We start from the raw sequence: 25,505 nt of genomic DNA, 5'->3' as shown, positions 1-25,505 counted from the left end.
TGGAGGACACGCCATGGGATTTCCTGTGCGTTAAGCAGTCTGAGACCATCTTTATCTCAGAATGACCTGGCATGTCTGCATCGGGCGGCACCATAGATAAAAATAAAGTAAGCAGGAAATATTTCTGAAGGACCGTCAAAGTCAACTTGCTCCAAGGCAGCACTGATTATTATGATCTTGGGGCACATGTAGGCACACGGAGCAGTGACATTGAGCATTTCTGTGGCAAACAAGCAGCATGTTTGTGATGAGAAAATCACATCTAAAACCTCCAGGGAGGAAACACACAGGCAAAAGATAAGGAGGCATGACAGAGCAGGAAAACAGCAAGCCTTGAATGTGCTTACTGTGCACTGCTGCGCGCACACACACACACACACACACACACACACACACACACACACACACACACACACACACACACACACACACACACACACACACACACACATTTAGACAAACAGCCACTAGGTCTTTGTAACCAAAACATTTTTTATTAATACTCTGTATAAAGAAAAACTCAAATATACACAATAATTCAAGAGAAATAAAATTTGTCTTTACAAAATTAAACAGTGCAAACGTCACAGTATCTAAAAAGTCCATCGTGGCCAATTTTAAATTGAAATAACAAAACAAAACATTGTGCCAGCCAAAAATAATTTGAACTAAGACTCAATTTAAATGCATTTGGTCCATTTTGAAAACTGTGACAGAAGATCTCAATACAATCCAGAGAAAATATGGAGTCAATCTACAGTAGATACACATACATAGTGTATATGAAATGTCTTCTATTATCAGATCAATAGAAAAGACAATTCACTGAGGTTCTCTTAGTTCATTTATTAAAGACTGAAAATCTAAAGTGCTACTTTAAAAGACGTTGCTATGAAACAAAAGCGTAAACAAAACAAAAAAAAGAAAATAAAAAGCTTATCTAAGGGTCAACAAGAGCTTCAATAATAATAGTAATAATATACAGTTTTTCTTTACAGACAATATAATGAACATCACAGCACAGTAACCTGCAATCATTTCAATTCCCAAATCTCAAATAAATTCTTTTTTTTTTTTTACTAGAGCCAGTCTAGGTATTTTACAAATACAGACTCCAGGTCTGTATTAATAGTTCCTGAGTGATTTCTTCTCCACTGCCCCAGAGAAGAAGAATCAAGTAATGAAACAACCTGTTTTGAGACTGTCATGTGGATTAAAATACTTCCAGCAAGGTCATAATTATATTTAGCTAATCTCCATCCATTTGTTATGTTACTGAGAGAGCCATATGTAGCTAAAATTAAAGCTAGTGTCCAACTTTTTTTCCTAATATTTTTAGTTGAAATATGCTCCAGAACATATGTTAAGGTGGAGAAATGCTGAGATATTCCCTGTCTAGAGTCTTTGAGCAAGTTTCTGAACAGTCAGAGAAAGCTAAAATTAGCGGTGGGAGCTCACGGCTGTCAATCGATATGTGGCCACCCTGCTGGTCTACCAATCCTCTCACACTGAGGCTTCCAGCTACAGTAATAGCTGCCGGAGGACGTTGCTACAGCTGAATCACAGGCCAACAAGCTCCCGATTCCTGCGTTGGCTGAGTTTAATGCTAGAGCTAGCTTGATTTCTAGACGTTGTGTATAGTAGCTTTAAACAAAAATGATTATTTCCCAAAATGCATATGAACAAATTTTGCTATTTTGCTTCACCTTATTAGATGACTAATGAACACAATCTGAGAGTGACTGATTTAAGCCCATTTAACTTGTGAACTGGCACTAATGCTGCTGGTGCTAGAGTCCAGTGCCTATGCCTGACTTACCATCCTTACCTCCAACTGACTGAAGGTAAGCTTTGGGAAATTATATAAGGTGATGTCTGTGAATTGCACTCAGTGTGCCTGTGATGTTTAATGTCAAGGGACACCAGATGAATGATAGGTGTAGGATGTTTCCTCACTGCTTGTGGGGTCACTTTGAAATTCACTCTTCAGTTGTGCTCAGGTTTCTACAATGTCTCAGTCTGATTTCTCTTTATATCATTTGGGTTGATGAGAAGACTTGACACCTGCAGCTTTTCCCTCTTTTTTTATATACCAAACCTTTTTTTTATTCCCTTTAACTCTTCTCCTGAGCCTGTAGCATTTGTTGCCTGGTAGACCCGGTGCTGTTGCTGCCAAGAGCAGAGCCACCCGCCTGTTTCCGTATCCACTCCAGCATGTAGAACCGCAGCATTAGAAGGAAGCCTGAGGGAACAGACCAGAAGCAAGATTCATTCATCCATGTGAAATCTAAATAAAGTGGCTTCAAAAGAAGTTGTTCATTTTCTACTAAAATACTTGACTTCAAGGATTTTCTTTCTGGCACTGATCCCAGAATCCACCTGTGACTGAGTCAGGTTAGTTTGGTTGCAGCTCATTTACTTATGCTTGGATTTAGTTTTTGGTGAATCACGTATAGAAGACTTAGTATGAGACTAATATGATAAAACAACATAAAGATAAAACATTATTGGCATGTAGTGTATTTTAACTTATAAACTTGGCTTGTCTTGTCAGTGATGCAGTTTTTAATAACTATCATCTTATTTTGCTTTCAGACAGACGGTCATTTATTTTCACTGTAATAAAAAAAACTCTGTGACAGTCAGATTACATTCATTCACTTGAAAGCTTCTATTATTCAGTCCTGCTCAAAAACAGCTTTTTTTCTTTTCTTATTAATCACTGTGGTGTATGATGAGTTTAAACGCTTGTATGTCATTATTAAAATGTCACGTTAGCAAGTTAGCACATAAAATGCTCTTTCTCAACTCACAATGTGCAAGCATCAGTAGGGTTAATAAACTGAGTTCTTGGACCTGGATCAAAAAAAAATGTGCTGCATGTGAGAGGAAACAGCTTTTCTCCTGATAGTCCCCAGTAACACAGGGCCATGATTAACCACTGCCATTGTCTCATTCCCACACTGATACAATGGACAAATGGCTCCAAATACACAGTCACCAATCTCTGAGCCAACAATGAAAATACCCTCGTCCAAGGAGTGACTATATATAGTTATACCTTCTGTGAAGGTGGCAATCACGCTGAAAAAATACACAATATACACAATACACAATAAAACACAAATATGTGGCTCCTTGTGGTTCATCTCAACTCTTATTTTCTTTTGGATCAGTATATTTGCCTAGGTGAAATGAGAAAGCTCCTGGTGCCTGCAAAGCTGAGTGTAACAACATAATATAAAGCCTGAGTGCAAGTCTATTTACACTGGAGACATATATCATAAGCACAGACCTTGAAAAGAGTTGAGGATGCAGGAGAGGAAGAGAACGAAGTCAGAGAGGGGTCCAAAGTCTAGGAAGGTCAGACCCCATGTTGTTCCAAAGAGGCAGCTGAGGCCCCAGATACTGAGAAAAGCCACACGGCCCTGCCTCCATTCATCCCTGGTTTGGATCTTCCTATAGACCAGGAAGAGCATCACAATGCCAGAGGACACCAGGATGACCAGGATCGTCATGGTGGTGAAATAGTGAGCGAGCAAGGCCTTGTAGGTGGATTTCATCCAGCACCTGACGAGGAAAAGCAAATAATCCCCGAAAGAATGAATCAAATGTCAAAATTATGTTTTTTTCCCTATAAAAAGACATTTCATCAACGCCTGCTTAAGTTTTGCTGCTGTCAAAACATTTGTGATTTACTTGCTTTTATTTATTAACTATCCAGGCATTACTGCATGTGTCAAGTATCTTTATCCAAATAATTTTGCTTACATCAGATAAGGGTTGGAGACGTCATCGCTTGGCACCACCTCTCTCAGTCCATAAATGTTTCCTACTGCAGCCAAGATGATAACGGGAACAGCAGGGAGACCTGGAGACAAATTTTCAAAGGTCATACATTAATGTCACGTTCACTTTCAAATGCCATTAAGTAGATTTATAACAAATATTACGTCATGCACTCACCAAAGCCAACCAGGCTCCATAGTTTCCAAATGCCTTTGGGTAGGGGGCTGAAAACCATGTAGACCAACCAGAAAGTGTGGAACACTTCTATGCCCATCCAACTGAAGGAGATGAGCAGGGAGTAGTGGAGGCCTGCCCCCACCCAGGTGCACAAACCTTCCCCTCCCATGTTGGCCAGGATCCCAGTGAAGAAGAAAAGCAGACAGAGGAGAAGGAGAGACACAGCTAAGCCCAGGTGGATGGGTATGGACTGCTCCTGAGATCGTCTGTTGGAGGGAGAATGTGATGGAAATGAGCAATTATTTCATTATTAAAAATAATCTTTAATTGATACTTTGAACTACACATTATTTTTCAACACGGCGTATTACCTCTTCCTGTAGAGAAAAATGATGAGAGCGACGCAGCTGATCGCAGACACAATGCAGCCCACAGATGTAATGACGGTCAGCGCCAGGAGGTGGCGCACTGGTCGAGGCTCCATTTGCTATCATGTGGGACAGACAGAGCGATGAGCAGGAGCCGCAAGTCTTTCATGTGAGAGTGTAGTGTTTATACAGAATGTGTGGAAAATCATGTACAGATGTTGATTCTGCATCTAATGACTTTCTTTCTGTTTTGTTTGTGTGTTTCTTGCATAAAAAAAAAAACGTCTCAGCACATCTCACCACCAGTACAGAGAAGTAAGTCAGATGGTTACAGAAGCACTCGGTGTGTTCCTCTCCTTTCTGTTGTGTCACACATCCATCCACCAACCAGTTGACCTGATACGGATCTGCAAGTAGACAACACAAATTTAAATATGCTCAATCATCATCCGGGGGAGTTACAGTCGATGAAAAGTGAAACGCAGATAGATGTTGTAGTTTCCAGGCTTGTTTCTAACCTTTCCTGGTGTCCCATGAAACGCACCTCCGTGAATGCTTTTTCTGAAATAAAGAGGAGAAAGAGACGTGAGACGAGAGTCATTTCCCATTAAGATGCTGCACATTTTTATGCACATTAACAAAGTCCCCACTACAGTCTTCTGAAACAGCTGGCGTAGTTCAGTCATTATGTCCGAGGTGAAAAAAACTGGTTCAAGTCACAGTGTAATAAGAAATACAAATCCGATATGACACGAAACTGTGGGTTTATGCCTGTGTCTCTGAGTGTGTGTGTATGTGTGTCTGCAACAGATTACCCTAGTAGTTTCTGTGTGTTCTCTGTATTGAGGTAATAGACTGTTCGAAGGCGACGTCACGGAAGAAAACCACTTGCCTCACTTTGTTTTTTCAGTTTGAGGGGAACAGTCTGGGCTCAGCAACATTTCTGCTGTCAGAATTACCACCTTGTGGTTGTATTTCTCTGCTAACCAACCAAGTTGCAGGAAATATGGTCACAATGTCTCCTTCCTGAGTTACAGTGTTGAATAATGACCAGAAATGCTTTTGCAGTTGACATTTGATCATTTGGATATAAAATACCATCATTTTATCCTATTAGATATTTGTGTTAAATTGTGTCATAATAAGCGTAAGAGTTTGTGAGTTATTATAATTTACGTGTTTTTTTACCTTTAACCTTTGCCCGCCAAAATCGAATCAGTTCATCCTTGAGTCCAAGTGAATGTTTGTGCCAAATTTGAATAAATTCCCTCAAGGTGTTACTGAGATATCGCATCACGAGAATGGGACAGATATTTTTATGCCGCTGGCCTTGGCTGTCACCAGCACAGAGGCATAAAGATATCCAGCTGTTCTGTTCGAAACTGAGCGAGACGTGGACACACAAACATTTCCCCTTAATTACTTCACCAAAACTATTCAATTCACAATGTGTAGCATCACATACTTACAATACTACAAAACAACATTTGACAATAAGATGTGTTTATGTATAGATGTAGACAATGTAAAGTGGGCATTGATGACACTGACACAGACACAAACTTACAGGTATGGGATCATGGTGAAAGCCGATCCTGATTGGCTCAGACAGGTCAATGATGACCTCGTTCTCCACAGTGATTTCCACCACACTAGTGAGAATCATGATTTTCTTTTGAACCTCCTGAAACACACACACACACACACACACACACACACACACACACACACACACACACACACACACACACACACACACACACACACACACACACTCTTCATATAATACAGCCTACATATTACATGCTTGGTTAAAAATGGCCGACACACAAACAGACAGGTGTGTGAGGTCGTGGCGACTTCTCTTCAGCTGCCAGTGCTGACTGAAGGGAAATGGAGCATCACCTGAAACAGGGAGATGTTCTGGAAGAATGTGCAGTGGACTTTGTTCGTCCCTTTTGCAGCTTGTTTGAGAGCAGGGGGGACATGGACAGTGGTGGTGAGCTCTGCAGATGAACCTATAGTGACCTGAAAAACAGAATACAGTATATATGAAGAGAGGACTTTGGACATTGGGTCATTTCATTTTGAACAGGGAAACTACTGGCGATAAACCAACAAATCACAGAGTGTCAATTCTTAATTATTCAGTTAAATACAGGACGAAAATAAAATAAAGTGTCTACATGTTTTCAAATCTTTGACAGGCCTTGTACCACCCTGCTACTCTGCTTGAGAGTGTGCATCATAACCCCATGGTGTGCACAGCTGTAATGAGTAGACTGCATGCAGATTGCTGGGTATGTTTACAAATGGCTCTATTTTAAGGAAGTTTGAAGGGACAAATGTCGGCCCTCAACATGCATCCTCTACTTGTCAGTAAAATGCTGCTGTCAGACACTTTCATGTGGCTGAGCTCTCACCTATTTTCTGAACTAAATCACCACCACCCTCAACTTGAATAAATACTCACTGGCCAGTTTAAGATCCTGCTATAAAGTAAGCCCCTGATTAAAAACAGTCTGGATACAATCACAGTCAACTCACTGAAGTAAAATTATCAATTCACTTCTAAGAGATTATCAGTTTGATAAATCAATGCCTACGCAACCCTGTGTGAGAGCACTGCCGTGTCAGATGCCTGTGTGAAGTGTCTTCATGGTTACAGTAAGAGTGATGTGCAAAACACAATGACTGAAAAAGTTTTGTAGAGGACGGTGTGATGCAGTTGAAATCTACAGAGTTCAGTTATATTGTTACACAGATGTAGTTTATTTTCTCTTTGTGCTTCACAGGAAATGTGCCTCACTTTTCATAATGCAGCTAAAAAGACAGAACCACTGTGGTCACAATACTGCTGCTGCGGCCTGTGCAGACTGTACTGCTAGGAACACATGAAACGGTAAGACTAGCATTCCTTTCTCATTGCCCGTCAGCTTTAGAAAAGATATTAAGATCTTTTTATTTGTTTTCAAATAACTGAAGCGCCTGAATACATGTCAGATATGTTTTTAAAGTATACTCCTGCTAGACAACCCAGGTCCTCAGATACTGCCCTTTTTAGTTTTTCCTAGAGCGAGAACCAAAAAAACCATGGTGAGGCAGCGTTCTGCAGATATGCAGAATTATCTACTTATTCTATTTTATTACAGTGATTTCAGTGCTTTGTTTATTTGTTTTTACTGTTGAGCACCTAGAATTGTAGTCTTTGCATGAAAGTTGCTATATAAATAAAGCTTGATTTGATTTGATTTGATTCTAAGCCCAGAACCAACAATGAACTGATCCTATTAACAGCTATCATATAAAAGCCTGATGTATATCTTATTCCTCTGTGTCATGAAGATTAATTGTTGTCCATAAAATATTAAAACACAGGATTTTTGAGCCACACTGTCTCACTGGGTGACATCGTAACTCATTACAATGAACACAGACGCTGGTTTATTTTGAACTGATCCTCTGTGCACAGTTCTGCTGTTGTAATTACTCTCTAGTGCGCAAATCCACAGCTGAAATGATTCCCAACAAATGCACTATTTACTCCTGTTTGAGGAATGTCTGCTAAAAACTACAGCCCCCAACTGTTGTAGGAAATGAATGTGCTCTTTGTTAAACAATTAGCTATACTTAAAAAAATGATTGACTGTATTTTACTTTTAAAATATTTCTGCTTCAGTAGGAACCTGATGCTCAGCACAACTCACAGTCTGGGAAAGTTAAAGTACTGAGAGACGGACTAACACACTGTCTGTCTTTTTTTTTGGGTATTTGTTCAGAATTTAATTTAAGTTTCATTATTAGTATTGTGTTAAGTTCAAGTTCCCGTTCAAATGTAATAATACTTTAACCCTCTTTGTGTCTGGTGTCTTACAGGTGATGTGAAGTTGGAGCCTCTGAAATCGTCCTTCATCTCCACCTCAATGCTGCGAGTACAGGAATCTTCTTCTTTGATCCTGGACACACATACACACAAGCATTCACACACACACACACACACACACACACATACACACACACACACACACACCATTATGAAATCGTCATTTAAAGAAAGCAACCTCCACCCTAACATATTTAAAAAGTTTAGCTTCCTGTTTGTGGTCAAGGTTTATGCTCTTGATTGCTCAACATGAAGCTTCACAGCAATAGCCTCAGCAATCAAGACAAAGTCCTATGAGGAAGGATGTTGACAAAAAAAACCCTTTCATGCTACTTCTACTGTAAATCTGAGAAAAAACAAAGAGGAAATTACATGTTGGCTCGGGTGGGTCCGTTGATCTCTTCTGCACATAATTGTTCTGCAAAAAAAATTGATAAAAAAAAGCAGTTTTGACATGTTTAACTGACACGTACATTTCACTGAACAAAAGGGACTTTTTGGAGCAGAAAATAATAGAAAACAACTTAGCACGAGTAAAACTCATAGATTACTGATACATGTCTTCCTTACTGCAGTCAATGGATTCCCCTTTGAACTTGTAGGCACTGCGCGTTTTGTTGGTGATGAAATCTGTTCTGACCGTCCCGTTGATGATGCCGAATGGAGCTTCGGGTTCACTGGAGCTGTCGGACAGATAAGTGCAGCAGGAGCGCTGCAGGCTGGAAGGCCTGCACAGATTGAGGGTAGTTTCTCCGAGCTGTACAACAAAATAAAACAAAAAAACAAAAAAAAAAGCTCTTCAACAAAGAATTCAGAAGTCTTACACATTTCAAGTGTATGCATTTTAGTATAACACATTCTTATTTCACTTTCAGAGCTGATGCTGAAACTACTGAAGAGCAATGCACTTGTCTTTTACTGTACTTTCATTTTTTTATGAGCTTTTAGATGTGTGAGGTAAGGATCCACTAAGTCCTCATCTTGCCTCCTTCCTTTTTCTCTCTGATTTACCTGCAGCCTGAAATGGTCCAGCAGTGGTTCCCAGTGCAGACAGAATCTAATCTCCTCCTCTGACTCAAGTCCAAACTGGCGTAGGGGAATCACATCAGAGTGCTGACACTGGCTTGTGATCTTCCCGTCGATGGACAGAGAGCTCGTATTGGCCGAGATCGAGATCTCGCTACAGCCTGGGTAGAGGTTGACGCTCAGGCTCAGGAAGTTCTTGCCGTGGCGCCAGATGCCACAAAATTTCAAGTCCCGATCACTTTCACTTGAACCTGAAGGAGACAAAAGGAGGCACACACTGACCAAAGGAGAAAAGGCTTGACATTTGCTTTTGCTTTTAGTGTTACAAAATGATCTTAAATATATAAAGTAGTGAATGCGATACGAAAACAAACCCACCGACACACGGATGAGCCTCTGAAAATGAAACTGAGTCTTCCATTATTCTGATGAGCTCAAATAATGGTCAATAAAATCTTGGGCTTATGGAAGGATGTTCAGAACATAAATTCAAAGCCTACTGTAAACCTGTGAAAGTTCTGCATGAGAATATGAAAAAGGGAAAGATATGTGGTTGAAGAACAATGTGATATTTTTTATGCACAAATGATACCAACTGTGAGGTTAATGAAGCTAGCAAGTTCAATCAGGAAGAACGCCTCATTCATTCACAATTCTCTCTCACTCCACTTCTCATAATCGGCTGACTTCAGGTGTTTTCGGTAACCAGCCAAACCAGCCAATCACGTTGTCGCTTTCAAAATTTAAAATCTGTATCCTATACTTGGCATAGCTTCGCCTCCTATCAAATACGATGACATCACAATGGTGTCTAATCTCACTACATCTCACTTTTCTTCTCATGTTTTGCACATGGCAATAAAAGTTTATTTGCTGACTCTCCTGATTGAGCGACTTTTGTGGACATGTGACCTCAGACTCAGAGCAAAAATCTGTTCATGAAAAAGAATGTTCCCAGAAAAGGAGGCTATACTTCCTTGAATCAACCGGTGAGGGGAAGTTTGGCAGAGATGTGCTTGAACACTTTTGGTAATTTGATGATCAGACTCGTCTGACCTGTGGAGCACGTGAATACGGGGCGGCCTCAGAGAGAATACATCATCATACATTAAAGGTGGCCGTGTTAGAGACATTCATGGCCAATCACTTTGCAACGTTCATCCCGTTTCAACACAGGGCTCTGTTTGTGTGGAGAGTTTTCCTCAGAAGAAACTGGGATGAATGGAGTTGCATAAAATGAATACAGCCGCTCAAATAAAACGTTTCTTTTAAAGTTAAAATCCATGTTTCTGGACACTTTGAAGGTTTTTCTGTGTGCTCACGTCAGCTAGTTGAAGAATGTGAAACAAACATTCTGAGCAAAACATTGATGAAGAGGTGTGTGTGTGATTATTCGGACGTCTTCGGTGGTTTGACAAAAATAATGCAAAACACAAGAGCTCACAACGCTCTCATCCTCACCATTGAGGTTACAATGCACATCCTCCGCAGCAGCATGCAGAAGGGTTACCACAGCCCCCCACACACACGCTCTCTGCTTTTAAGTCTGTGCTCTTGCAGAGTTATTTCAAATGTTTAAAAATGGCAATTTACAACCACAGACATGATTAGAATTATTTCTGGACATCATTTCAAAAGCTCAAACTCTAGCCTGCCTTGCTTTGATAGACTGAGCCTCAGACAGCTCTTTGTACAAGTGAAACTGCATCGGTGGCAAGAGGAGTTTTTCTCATGTGTCTGCAAAACCTTTTCCTTTATTTAAGAGGCACTGAAGTTGCTCAATGATCATGAAGAGAAATTACAGTAGTTTAAAGCTAATTCACAAACACGCCAAACACAGGTGATGCTCCAAAAACCTGCTGTGTATGTTTGAAGTCTCCATTATATGAAGATCTCTACACAATGACAAAATACACCACACAGGGAAGCAAGCACGCTAGAGAACAGTATATAGCAGCAACCCAGCTGTAAGAATGGACATGAGGCTAAAACAGGTGCTTAAGATAAACATCCCAACGTGGTTATCTTACCTGTGGAGAGGAGGATGCTCAAGATGAACACAACGCTCAGGCTATCTGTCAGTCGGGGCTCCATTGGTAACACCTGCCAAGGAAAACACAGAAAGTCAAATGCAGTTGCACAAAAGGAAAAATCTATCATTTATTTCTGCATAAGACAGGGATGCTGTCAAAGGTCACTAACTGTAAAAAGCACATTCTATGTGCAGACACAGATCCTATATACTGTAAAAAAAACCAAACAAAAAAAAACAGTCTCTATGTAAACACAGCACAGGTTTGACATAAGTTTTTTTGTTGATAGTATTCTTATCCAGACGCCTGTTTTGTTATCACTACTCTCTTATCAATGAATACAAATGAGCTCAGGCTCAAAATACACACAGGGACCTTTCTATGCTGTTATCAATGGAAACACTCTTCCCCTTTAACTGGCACACGCACACATGCACATGCCAACAATTCACTCTTTCCATCACCCTATAGCAACTAGATTTTTTTTGGTTCGAAGCAAAGGCTAACACAGCTGACAGACTGTGTCGCTATGAATGCACTGCAGAAATTACAGAAGTCAGAACGGAAGAGAATACAATGCAAAGTTCTCTAGGGAAAAAAACATTACACTTAAATATCAGACTTACAGAGAAGTGGTACCAGACGGATGTGTTAATTAGCCACACACACACGCGCACACACTCTCTACCAAAGATGCAAACTCATCCCACGTCCCCCGTTTTCATCACACAGACTTTCAAGGTTTTCACATTGCACTCAACCCACTCATCACCTTTGCAACAGCAGAGGGACATAAATGCACAGTCACACCTTTTAAGTCAACTCTGCAGCTGTGACTGCATGGAGTTACTGTACACTACATGAGACAGTGTGGGAAAAGATGAAGAAACTGATTGTGGAGGGGAAACAGAGCAGCCAACATGTCCTCAACATCACAAAGCAGACAGGAACCAGTTGAACCACAGAGAAAGTTGAGAGATGGAAAAAGAAAAAGAAAGAAAGACATAAACGAACAGAGCGACTGCACAGCTCAGGCCGGACAGCTGGCTATTTATAACTATGTACGCTGGAGCACACACCTGATACTCGAGATGGACTTAAGCCCTGGACAACCACACAGTGATACACAGGCACGCCGATAAACAAACACACACACACACACACACAGACAGGGAAGGAAGTTTAAGCAATACGAAGTGACATGTTAGATCACATTTTTGTGACACTTCAGCACTTTAACAGGTGTGTTCCAAAGTATTGTGTATGATTTAACCAACCAGCCAGCAGTGCTAACATTAATCTCCTGGGGAGATAACTTGCTTGCTAACCTTTAACCGATATAGCAATATAGCTAACAAATTTCTCTGTCCGGAAACTCAGTGTTCCGAGGTCTCACTGTGGTATTCATGCACAAGCTCAGTGGTCACTACAAAGCACAATTTGCAGCACAGTTATCATTAGTATTATTACCGAGTTTGCAGGGAGGACAGAAATGAACTCACAGTGTTCGGTGGCAGAATGTGCATAAACCAGCAGTTAAGAACGGAGCAAGCCTGGTCCAGCTGGGTTTCAGGTTTACAGCTTAACCGAGCTTAACTTGTGTTAGCATCCATCAACAACACTGACATTGCACTTGCCAAATTAAAACATAGAGCTACATTTGTTAATCAAATGTACAAAAACAGCATAAATATATGCTACTACAATTCCTTTAAATGTAAAGACAAAAAATGTCACTAATCACCTTGAGGACTAAGGTTGTTTCGTGGAGCAGCTTTTAATAACTCTTTTTGCAAGGAAAGTTTTTACAGACAATTAACAAATTTATAGTTAACAATGTGACATAATACCAAAGCTTTTCAATTCTCCTCTGCTTACTTTAATTATTATATTTATCATACTAATATCCTTTCCTCTCTGTTAATCAAGGTGTAGGTGTAGGCTCTCTGTGCAAGAGCTGCAGTAAGTTTGAGGTGTTTGAGACACATATTGAAGTAGGAAAACACAGGATTCTGCATTGTCACTGGAGTATGTCATTGTCAGCTAATGGTAAGCTAGGTTCTTCAGCCAGGAAGGAGTGCAGCAACAGTGCAAGGAGAGAGACTTTCATTACAGGAAAGACAGTCACCACAAAATCATGAGACAGGACAGATCCTGAATTTCAGAGGGATTTGCTGCTGCTATTGTCATGGAAAGGTACGTTTCAGTCTGGTCCACTTTTGTCATCGGTGTAGACAATAGATGAATCACACATTCAGCTGCTGGTTGGTAGGCGGAAGGAAGAGTTTAGTAATGCTTGTTCTTCACATGCCACTGCTATAATATAATATAATATTCTACAATTATGCACAATGCACTATATTGAATATACAAACTACTCTCACTTCAATTAAAGTACACAAAGTGAAACAGTAACCCTTTTCACAAAACATGACCGTGGTTTTGCCACTTCCCTTTTTGATAATTCAAGATACACATTAACATTTTAGTTGAAAAGGTGCAGGGGTGTGACTTCAAAGTGGTTTATGATAGGAAACAGACATAAACAGAAACACACAGATTCTTGTATGCATGCCTTCAGTACGTTTGACTCAACTGCAGGAAGGTCAGGATAAACCCCTATAGTTAAATTTGTGCATTGTTAGCACCATAAGTGTCATGTTGCTACAGAGACATCCTGGCCTACAAATCATAATCATAAAATGAAAATGAAAAAACGATCATTCATATTGAAATTATGATTCATGTTGAAATATCTACCAAAATAATTGTGATATGATTTGTTTTGCGTACCGTGCAGCGTTAGTTCACACCCGATCAGCTCTCAGTAACCAAAAGGGTGCTGCCCTGCGGCAGCAACAGATGCGAATATACGGGTGTGGTTGTGTACAATGCCACAACGCCATGGTTGCACCACGGCCTGCAAAACCCACAGCACTAGCCTATCCATTGGGTAAAGGTGTTCAAGGAGGTTTCTTTAACAGCAGAGTTAAATATAGCTCAATATATGTTCTGTGAAAGAGTACAATTTCTGAAAATTCACTTGAATAACTTTAATTTAAAAAAAAAAAAAAACAACACAAAATGAACAACTACGCTGGCATTTTTTATTTAAAACCATAGATAAAGCTAAAGCTGTTTGCTGACTTTGTAAAGTGCAATAATGTTAGGACCGTAACATATTTTGAGAATAGGATACAAAAGTTATGTTCAAGCCAATTCAAATTAATTATATGTTTGTTCAAATTTGTTAAACCTTGATCTTTTGAAAGCACAACAGCCTTTTCTGCACTTAATTTAGTTTTGAGTAAATTTATGATCATTTTAAAACCCCTCTTGGCCAATGAGTTAAAATGTTAGAAGGAATTTTCCTGGAGTGTTCATCCCACAGAAAGCTACATTCGTAGCACTTCAACATAACACAACAACATCAATCTATATTGGAAAAAAAGCCAATAAAAGCCACTCGAAATAAAGCATTATATTTTTATATACTTTGGTATGGATTGCATACCATTCGATTCAAGAAAGACACGTACTTGGCTAAATTTAGACCAAACCAGACGTACAAGGCCATGTTTTGGGTGATGCTATGACACATAACTCAACAACAACATTCTTCAATGGCCATTCAGCATCAAGCTGACATCAAGCATTAATGTGTGTGACTCACATCAGCCTCAACCAAAACCCGCTTAGTAGGGCTCTGTGACTATAGACAGTATATTGATGAGGAAGACTGAGGGAAACAGTAAACCAGTGTCAACACACAGTGGAAGTCTCAGTTCTCTAGACATGTTTGAGAGGAGGCAAAAATGGCCCCCACCTTCAAGACAAAACTCTTCTGTGTGTGCATGTGTGAAAATGTGTGCCCTGCATGAAGACTTACAAAGAGTTAACACTGTATAGAAATATTCTGCACAGGGTACAGGGTGTGTATGTATGGCCCTGTTCAGACCTGGCATTAATATCTGTCTCAGGCGATCAGATCGCAAGCGGCCGTATTCTGGTGTGAACGCACCCAAGATGCATTGAAGGCGCATTGGGAAGTGTGGTCTTATTTGCATATGAAGCAGGGAGGTGACATCTGATCACAAGTGCTCAATCGAGACCCTTTACATATAATATATGTATACATATAATATATGTATGGGGCTTTATAACAGAATAACATAATGATTCACTCACTCACTCTCAGCTCAAACCTCTATGTTCAACACAACATATGAGCTGCTGAATTGGCAGGACATATAAAGTAACTCTCTGCTCCTACCCCCACCCTTCCCCTTTTGTCCCTGCACAGCACCCAGGCATCAATTCAGCAAAAGAATTTCCCGTTTTTTTTTTTCATTTCCCAGCTCTTATGTGTATGTGTGTGAGCGAGAAGCACAAACAAAAGACTGGCATGAATGGATGTGTGTGTATGAGTGTGCGAGATGTGGGCTGGAACACTGCTCACACACTGTAGACTTAGCATTTCTCATTTTCAGTATCAAGCTCACACTCATCTTGAAACCTGCTGCTCCACTGCATACGCCACTCCTACACACTCGTGCTTGTTTATGTGTGAATGTACGCATATCCTCCAGTAACCTGTGTGAACAAGACAGACCCCGTAACCCCGGGACCTCTCAGTCTGTCGCTCTTTTTTCCAGTAAAATTTCCTGTGCTTTCCCATCTCTGACTCACCCACCTATATCATTCATCTTTCAAGTCTTGTCTGACTTCAGGCACATTGGCGTGACAGCCAGATGTGTGTTTGGCACAGACTGCATTAAAGGTGACAAAGTGGGCAACAAATCAAGTCATCTAAGAAACATTTGAGTCATTTAAAGAGTTATGGAGGTGCTGAATTTTTATCTTCTGCCACAAGTGTCAGTATCGATTGGTCCTTCCAGGTATGACCTAGACTAAAATAGCTTAACAACTATCAAATGTATTGCCCCTAATTTTCGTACAAACATTCATGGTCCTCGGAGGACGGCACCTACTGACTTTGGTAATCCCCTTACTTTTCCTTCACTGCCACCATTAGGTTAACATGTTTTCTTTCTTTTTTTTTTTTTTGAAATGTTACAAAAACCTCATGCCAATTGCCATGACATTTGGTTTCCATGATACCCAGATGATAAATACTAATGACTCTAGTACCATCATTGGTCAAAATTTAAATTTGTCCAACCATATGTTTGGTTTATGCTGCAGGGATGAGGTATTTTTTTAGGCCAAACCAGATATTAGCATCACCTTGGTTCCCTTGACAAAAAGCCAATGGGATTTTTACATTGGCTTTTGAATTTACTATGAATAAGCACTGTGACAAACAAAAATTTATTAAACTTTGTTCTGTCTGTACGTTGTTCAGCAGGATAATCTTCACAAAGAAACAACACTTTTATGACTTTTGAAGTCATAAAGTCAAATAAAACCACCAGAGGTAAAAAGGTAATGTTAAACCTTATTTCAGTCATCTAAAAAACCACTGACTTTAGCGAGCTTAAATGCTTAAATGCTAACTTATTTCTGGGTTTTTGGACTCATTCCTGCACATACATAACACCACTGACATTGTGAGTATGTTATCAAGCCGACATTTTCACCTAAAAGCTCTGCTGTGCATGAGTGCAGCCTCACAGAGCTGCAATCTTGGCACACGCCTTCCAATGAAATGCCACCGGTGCCACAGCTGGAACAAACTGCCTTGTATTTTACTACAAAAAATAAATGTCAGTCTTGATTGTGATTTCTATCAAAGGGCAGATTTGGCTTTTAAGCTGCAGCTGCACCTTAGACCTCGATTTCAAACCCTGTCGAACCTGTTTTCAGTACAATAAACCACCTTGAAAATACAACTTCCTGCGCCTCGCAGAAGATTTTAAAGTCCCTGGGCGTCATATTTTCGGTCTGTCCTTCTGTCTTGCTGACTGCTCACCTGAATGAAATGTTGTCGTTCAATTGTCAGTTTTATCTATATGTATAAATTATAATATGCACTTTTTGCGCCTCAGTTTTCGCATACCACAATTTAGGTACATCTAACAACCAAGCCTGAGACTTAGGAGAGCTGACATCATTATCTTGCACCCACATTTACAGCAGACTGAACCTGAAGTTTGGATTTCGTCCAACAGAGTTTCAGTCTGCATTTACCCTCGTCTCCTACAAGCAGCAGAGTGAAGGAGCAAAGAATGTGCATGGAAGAGTAATTCAGGGAACAAAAGCAGCTCTTTGTTGTCAGGCCTTAGAGCTGAAGTGACAGTGAGCGTGAATAAGGGTCAAAGATCACTGGCTGGTTCAGAGGCTGTTTAAGCCAATGGTTAAAAGACATATACACACAAACAGTTCTCACTCCCTGCACCAAACTCAGCCAAAATGAAAGGCAAAGTACGGAGGATAAAGACCTCTTTGGAAAACTGTTTTTAAATTGTAACATGAGTGAATTGGTGTATTTTTATTTACTGGGGTTTTTTCCAGCTCTTTAGAGTTTTCCTTCAAGAGCAAAGACGGAGTCAGATACATGATAAAACACAATCACATTGAGAAAACTGCTCAGGAAATAGACCCTTCTCACTTTTTCTTCTGAAACAACATAGTGACCTTATTCGTCTTTCTCATTTGTCTTTCTGCAACATGTGCAGCTGTGGGAAGACTGCACTGTGGTGTGATGTTGTGCACCGCTGGCAACATGGTTACAGATAAGATTTGGATTTGTTTTCACAAAACAAAGAAGCAACCTGGCAGCTGTTTGACATGTTGATTTACAATAAACATAGTACAAGCAGCTCAGGACTTGTGTGTGAAAATGGCAAGTTACAGTCATAATGAACAGCTACAGAGGAAGCTTGTGAAAGTGAGAGTCATGACATATAATTGAAAGTATTCATAACAACTATATGTTTTTTTTCAACTCACCAGATGCAACAAACACTAAAATAAAACCTGGAAAAGCAGGAATGAGAATCCAAGTCTTTCGCACGGACACACTTTCAAGTTGAAGACTAGGAGTAATATGGCTGATGAGGAATGCTCCCTAGGCTACATTTGTATTAGAATCTTGCATTCTTTGTGATAGCACCATAGTGATGCACTGTGCATGTCTCTCTGTGAGTGTATTTGTGCGTTTATCTGTATCTTGGTATCCTCCGTGAGGAAATTGGAGGAGCAGGTGGAATGCTGCTGCAGATATTACCTTTGGGGCTATGAATAAATCAATAAAACAACACATGCGCACACACAGACACACACACACACACACACACACACACACACACATACAAAGACACATGCACAGACAAAAGCCAGCATATTATTAGGCCTCAATCATCCCCAGTGTGGCCTTAAGTGTTAGTTACAAGGTTCAGGGGCTGTCTTTTCCTCATTATGAAAAATTTAGTCAGCACAATAGAGAAGGAGCCATTGCAATGAGTCACACACCCACTGCACATATTTGTATTTCAAAGGATGGAGAAAAATCCTTCCTCATTTATCATTTGTTCACATCCAATTTCAAACATCAAATGCTTCTCTGATCTGAATGCGACAGTTTACACGTTTAAACTGTTGCTACTCTCTCTAAGACGTTTTCACACTATCGTTTTTTTCACTGAGTGAACTCTTCTGATTGTGCACCTACAGGCTCAGTCAGAAAAACCGCACATTACAGCTGTATGAGAGCGACGCAGAGCCGTACTGGTTCTACTCCTGCCTTTGATGTCAGTCAGACCGATGTGAAGCCAAACATCATCTGACTCTACAGGGGTTTTGTAATTGAACAGGAATACACTCATACCTGGAAATGGTACAGTACATATGTAATATACTTTGCACCCATAGCATCTGGTTCACCTTATTATCACGCTCTTCTATTGGTTATACGAAATAAATAAAAAAAAACTAAAAATAAAATAATAATAATAATAATAATAACATGTTTTCCAGAAATTAAAACATTTTTAGTTAATAGTGATACAATAAGAACATTTCAAGAAGTGCAACGATGAGATACTAATGAATTTCTGAAGCGCTAAAATTAATTGTATTAACAGCATTAACAGCCCAGCTTGTTTCTATAGAAACTTAACGTTGATATTTTGACAAAGGGTGTGTACGTTACGCAGGCTTACCTTGAGTAGTTTTCCAGTCAGCTCACTCTGATGCTCAAAGCCTGGGATAGACTTCCAAAAATCAGTCAATAAACCGATTTAGCTTGAGCAGAAGGAGAAATAAACTTCACTCGCGTCCACCTGCTGCTTTTTCAGGTCATTTCTGACGCCGTCTACACGCTTCAGACGCTTCAAGAGTTTTTCAAAAATGGAAAGTCCGAGGAACAAGGAGCCGGGCTGATGCGTTGAGTGAAGCCGTGACACTGAGCCTCTGCTGGGGTGGCGACTGTCAGAACGAACGAGGTGAGCTGTGAGCTACTGTTACTGGGGCTACAATAAAGGGAGGGCTACTTCCGTTTTCACTTTCACAATAAAATAACATAACAAACAACATAAGAATTATTATTAACCCTTTTAATGTATGAAAATACATCAGATGTTCTTCACCTGTACAAGCTATTGTAACCTATTCTTACTGTGTGTGTGTGTATTTTTCTTTCTTTTTTTTTGTGACAATTTTGAAGGCAAGGTTATTTCCTGGTTTGCTTCTACTCTTTGTCTAACTTGACAGGTGTCAAGGCAGCGGGGGGGGGGGGGGGGGGGGTATAGGTTTAGTACAATCAGTCAAAGCACTTTCCAACAACACTCTCAATCTAAGAAGCTGACAGACCTCTGTGTTGCATTGCCTTCGGTGTTTAATTAATGAAGAAATAATCACTTAATGACATTGGTTTTGACCCATAATAACCCTTTACTATATTAATCTTTGCTATTACATCCTATACCCCCCTCAAATGTATAACTGGATGTATATTACTCATTGTGTTAAGACTTGCTCTGTTCAGGCATGAGGTTAGAGTTCAATCCAGGATATTACATAAGTTTTCAAATAAGAGCCACTTAGTGCCTTTGGGAGCCTTATCAATCTATGTTTATGTCTATTGATAGAGGAACATGTTGACTTTGTTATCTCCTAAAGCCTTACCAGTGACTTCAGTGCAACTATGCCACTACCACTTCAGTGCCACAAGCAGCTGGCATGCTGAAAAGTTTCAGCAGTCACCGCAGACTACAGTTTCATCATGAGGTGGCTTTGAAGTTTGTAGAAATGAAAAAGAAGAGGAAAAAACAAAACAAAACAAAACAAAAAGAAAAGTATTGATAACTGCTTCTGAAAACAGGCACCTTCTGCTGGGAAAGGTAAAGCCTCTTGGGTAAACGATGAGACCCGTAAAACGGTTTTAAGTCGGAAGCTGTTTAATTAGCATAAATGGCAAAAGACTAAACTGAAGCCTCAATGAGATATTCAGACTGAACAGCTACAACAGAGAACTGATACATCATCAGCTTCATCAGATTATTGATTCCTTTCATGAACAAATTTCACTGAAACAGATAATATTAGTATTGTCACTCTAACCACCAAACATTGTACATAGCATTTCTTGTGACTATAGAATGAGCACTTGTGATTTCATTCTTTACAAAGAGATGAAATCAATACAAACCCATTTTCCTGCTCTTGTATTCTGCTCCTTTTTCCGACTACATTTTAACTTTAAAGCTCCTAATGGGATCACAGTACATTTTCTGGCTGTGTTACAATATGAGCCAACAAGGTCTCAGATTTTTGGGATTAGTCCTCTTGAAGTGAACCAAACACGGAAGGGAAGAACCTTATTGTATGACCTATGCACGTGTATGTTGGTTCATGTGTAAAAGCTTTTTATGTGCAGCGTATTGTGTTTGTACTTTAGTTTTAGTTTAGTAAGTTTTATGTAAAGTACGTGGTGTTTCCTCGTCAATGAAATTTGCCAAGTAAATAAAATGTAAATAAACTGGACTTTTAGATGTCTTTGTATTCTGCTGTGCGCAAAAATCTGTACTCACCTGAAGCTGCAGGTGATAAAGTAGGTTAATGTTTAAACCCACGGCGTTATCTGATGTCATTGTTCGTGCCTTAAAGTACATTTTCAACTTTAAATACTCAACCTTAAACACTCTAATTCTGGTTTCTAAAGGGAAAAATGAAACAGAGAGGGGGGAGGGGGGAATTCAACACCTGGTTCCTCTACTCTGTTCAACTGTCTACGTGAGTGGTTGAGCGCATGTCTGGAGCAGGATTTGTCAGTTGAACTGTGCGGGCTCGAGTAATAAAGGGGCTACTGTCTCGGTGATGACAGGTGTGCTTGGAATCAGACACACACTCTCACTCTCACACTCTCACAGTCACACACACACACACACACACACACAAACTACGGTCACAGGCAAAAGTGACATTAAATTTGTGACCCAATGGAGGACAGAGAGAGTCAGAGTGAGAAAAAGGCTTGATGAAAAGGTGAATGTGGTGGTGGTGGGTGGGTGGACAGACACACACATAAAAAGCAGCAGCACAAGACAGAGTGGGAGTCAGCAGACAAACTCAAGCCTACACAGGTTTGTTATCTTATCATCCATCTCCATGTAAAATCCATATATAGAATAGACTCCGTCGGTGACTGGGGTACTTCCTTAATAGATGAACTATTAGGCCTGGTGTTAACGGGGCAGGGTGCAGCAGAGCAGAGCATTTTGTTAGCAGCGAACAATGTCTTACACTTTTATGTTGGCCCCTGGCTTCTACTGTCAAAAGCTCCAAATATGGTCAAAAGGATCTGTGACAGTCTGAACTTGAACAAAATACTTCTGTGGTCTATCATGTGACACGGTCAAGTTGCCTGACAGGTAATATAACAGCGCTTTGTGTTTAGTAGATGATTTCACATCCTGCTATTATGGTTTCTCACCAGCAAACACTAAAGGATAACATACAAAAGCAAATATTCTTAAATCCATCAAGCACAAATATCACATTGTTAATGAAGGGTTCCGTCAGTCAATGACTGTTTACACTGTAACTGTGCAAATAAGCTGCGGAGTGAGGGGAAACACTGCCCTCGTTAGAATAAGACACTACCCAATACTCAAGGTATTACCAATAACACACTGTATGCTGAAAAAAACAGTTGATGCACAAGGAGCTGCACTGAAAAAACATGACACATTTCATTATAGACCTTGATGTGAGGGATGTCTGGACCAGGGTGCATAAAATGTTTAAAGTTACGCACACCCTACAGAGATACTCTTCACTGTGGTATAACCCTGATGTTTGTATTGGAAGGAAATCAGTTTATTGGGAACAATGGCATTCAAAAGGTTTGAACAAGATTGGTGATCTTTTTGAAAATGGTGTATTCTTGTCACATGATGTGATGATGCAGAAATTTAGTTTGGTGGGGAAAGGTCATTTCTGGAAATTCTTGCAATTGAGGAGTTGTATCGGCTCACGGCCATACAATGATGCTGATAATGCGATGCTAGAATACATGAAACTCCCGCCTGTTAAACGTAACGCTTCACAATTTTACAAAATTGCTAATTCTTCTCTCAGCAGTGATTCCAACCAGCTAAAGATGATTTGGCAGAGAAGCGAGAGGAAAACTTACACAGTACAATGTTTTACATAGATACTATTATACACCATCTCGACTGTATACAATGAAACTTGTGGGTGATGATTTGTGTTGGAAATGCAAAAAAGAAACTGGAACTTTCCTTCATTGTATGTGGGAGTGTGCTTTGATCAGGTCTTTCTGGACTCGGGTCCGGAAAATTTTGAGTAATCAGTTTGGATCAGAAATTTCTTTGAACCCGGAGCTCTGCTTACTGGGGGATAGATCCCGGCTGCCCACTGCGGACAGGAGGGATTTTTCTGTTGTCTCTGTGGGTACGTCGACGGCATGCAGAGTAATTTTGAGACACTGGAAAGCACCTGAGGCTCCACGGGTGAAAGAGTGGATATATGCGATGACTGAGACAGCATCATATGAATGTATGCTTTATAGGCTGAGTGACGACAGGGGGGGAGGGTTGACCCCTTGGGGTAGGTTTTGGGATTATATGAAGGTGGATTGATATTTTGGTTTTATTTTTTCATGTTTTGTTAAAGGTATGGATTTCTGGATGCTTGTACTTGGAGGTGTGTGGTTATTTTTCTTGTATCGAGTGTCTGTCTGTCGCCTATTCTATCTATCCATGTGTGGAGTACCATGTTGAGATTGTCTTGTGCCATGCCTGTAAAAGTTCAATAAAAACTTAAGCTTAAAAAAAAAAAAAGACCTTGATGTGGATTCCTCCACTATCTCTGCATCTCAGCGTAATGTTCTAAAATCCCCGTACTCGATTTCACTCTCACTGAGGTTAAGACACTCGTAGGAGCCCCTTTCTTGTTAACTTGAGCAACAATGGTCTCAGAGCCTTTTGGGTCTCAGGGCTACATCCACTGTGGTTTAAATGACTTTACAGCTCTGTCATAAAAAATAAAAGATTTTACAGGGGTTTGAATCAGCTCTACACCTGTCACAAGTTCAGCCATCCATCCACTCCAACTTTGGAGTTTTGTGTTCAAGTATATTTCACCCAGTTTTGTTGCAACTGTTCACATCAGTCTGAAGTTAACGCATCGTTGTTATCAAGTTATTTCTTGCTACATAATTATGATGGTTTGTTTGCATGCTGTGTTTGAATCCTTTTTGGTCATTTCATTTCAAGTGTCAGTGTAAATGTTGCCCCTGTATGCAGATATGTGCTGACCTAGGCTTGTGGTGCTCCAGATCATTTATACAAAGCTATACAGACATTATTAATCACATGAAATGCCTGTGGAAAAATGAGTTCATTAAAACATACTAAAATATGCAAAAAACAATTTACAGTAGACATAATGCTCACATACAGCCCTTTGAGGCCTCATTGAGTATTAATAACAAACACTAGGCAAATAACCTACCTTAATCCAACACTAAGCCACAGTAGCTGCAAAAGAAGAGCTCCTGTGTGTTCAGGTGAAAATAACTCATTTAGAGGCTAATGACTGAAAAGGACCCCTGAAGCCCACAAAGAACTACAATTTACCAGATTCCTCAGCGAGGGCCCCTTCAGGCTCTCTGGGTCCAAGAATGGCTGTTTTGAGAGAGAGCAAACTAATGTTAACGTTAAAGTGCAGTTTACAAAGTTTAGCACATGAGAGAAGCTCAGGATGTCAGAACATCATGTTCAGTTTCCAATATACTGAGCTCACTCGAAAGCAAAAAAAGGCCGTAAAGGTTTAAACCTTATACGCAACTGAGAACCTAATTGTGAAATTTAATCACAAATACTTCAGGTTGAACTTTAAATACAAATAATAAATGAATTTATCTGGTTTGAATTCTTCTCTTTGAAATTTCCATTACTTTCAAGTGGTGCAGTTCAAAAAAATTGACTACTGACTATTTGTATGTGAAAGTCACTAAGTGAGAATAACCTCAGACAGTTATGACCAGACTCTGCAGTTCCCCTTAACTCTATGGAACTTTCTGTGGTCAGTAAGCCTGTTAAGGTTCGTGCTCAAAAAAAACCAAACTGACCACCGGCTGTACACTACCGACTTTCAAAGTAAAATATTTCAATGCTATCATCGCATTGCATCATTCTCTATTCAGTATTGATTACATTTTACAAGTAGGCATTCAGATGCTTATAAAACTGCAATGCAAATGTTACAGTGAACAGTGACCTTACAGTTTACAGCAGTTCCACCTGGGAAGTAAAGCACCTTCAATTTCTGACATCTCTATTTTTACACACTGTATTCTGCATTAACACCTGGTATAGTGAAAAATACACCAAAAGATGCTGAAATTCTCTCCACACAGTTTTTTCAGTAACAAGAGATTTTAAAAGAAGCTGTGGTTTGAGTGGCAGGTAGTCTGAGAAATCATGCAGCTTATCTTTAACTCCTTGTTCAGCCTTCCCTGTATTTTCTCCTCACTGTCCTTTAAAACTCTTAAAAACCTTCCCCTTTGTGTCCTGGCAGGCAACAGAGAGCGCTTTATGGACTGTTGCTGTAAAATACGACAAATTAGACAAAACATTGAGTAGTTTATGAGGATTTGTGCCTAACAGCATATTACACGCTACATATACAATACAAAATATGTGGTGAGTTTTGTTTTACAGACAATTTCTCTGCATTTTTTATCTCTCATCTCTGTTTATTCTGCCTCTTTGTCTGGAGTACAGACACGGAAATCTGCAG

General features: G+C 39.9%; 1 protein-coding gene across 1 annotated transcript; it reads right to left on the bottom strand.

The window, feature by feature from the left end:
* Nucleotides 1-472: 472 nt before the first annotated feature.
* On the bottom strand, nt 473-19,688 carry adgrg1 (adhesion G protein-coupled receptor G1). Its single transcript, XM_056381994.1, has 15 exons — nt 19,400-19,688; nt 11,274-11,346; nt 9,229-9,494; nt 8,788-8,974; nt 8,590-8,635; nt 8,209-8,290; nt 6,240-6,362; nt 5,902-6,018; nt 4,853-4,895; nt 4,635-4,741; nt 4,338-4,453; nt 3,967-4,232; nt 3,772-3,871; nt 3,296-3,570; nt 473-2,242 (listed from the first exon to the last, which is right to left on the bottom strand). Exons 2-15 carry the CDS (start codon nt 11,335-11,337, stop codon nt 2,115-2,117), a joined length of 1,920 nt encoding a protein of 639 aa, XP_056237969.1. The 5' UTR covers nt 11,338-11,346; nt 19,400-19,688; the 3' UTR covers nt 473-2,114.
* Between the last annotated feature and the right edge of the window lie 5,817 nt (nt 19,689-25,505).

Source organism: Seriola aureovittata, chromosome 1, assembly GCF_021018895.1.
Source record: "Seriola aureovittata isolate HTS-2021-v1 ecotype China chromosome 1, ASM2101889v1, whole genome shotgun sequence".
Classification (NCBI taxonomy): domain Eukaryota; kingdom Metazoa; phylum Chordata; class Actinopteri; order Carangiformes; family Carangidae; genus Seriola; species Seriola aureovittata.
The sequence above is the reverse complement of the archived record's forward strand: the minus strand, read 5'-3'. Positions and strand labels throughout refer to the sequence as shown.

Excerpts from the sequence above, each read along its gene's own strand:
- adgrg1 (XM_056381994.1), bottom strand. The coding sequence starts at position 11,337 with ATGGAGCCCCGACTGACAGATAGCCTGAGCGTTGTGTTCATCTTGAGC. Across the intron at positions 8,975-9,228 it reads TGGACCATTTCAGGCTGCAG|CTCGGAGAAACTACCCTCAA; the intron begins GTAAATCAGAGA and ends TTTGTTGTACAG. Across the intron at positions 4,233-4,337 it reads ATTTTTCTCTACAGGAAGAG|ACGATCTCAGGAGCAGTCCA; the intron begins GTAATACGCCGT and ends TCCCTCCAACAG.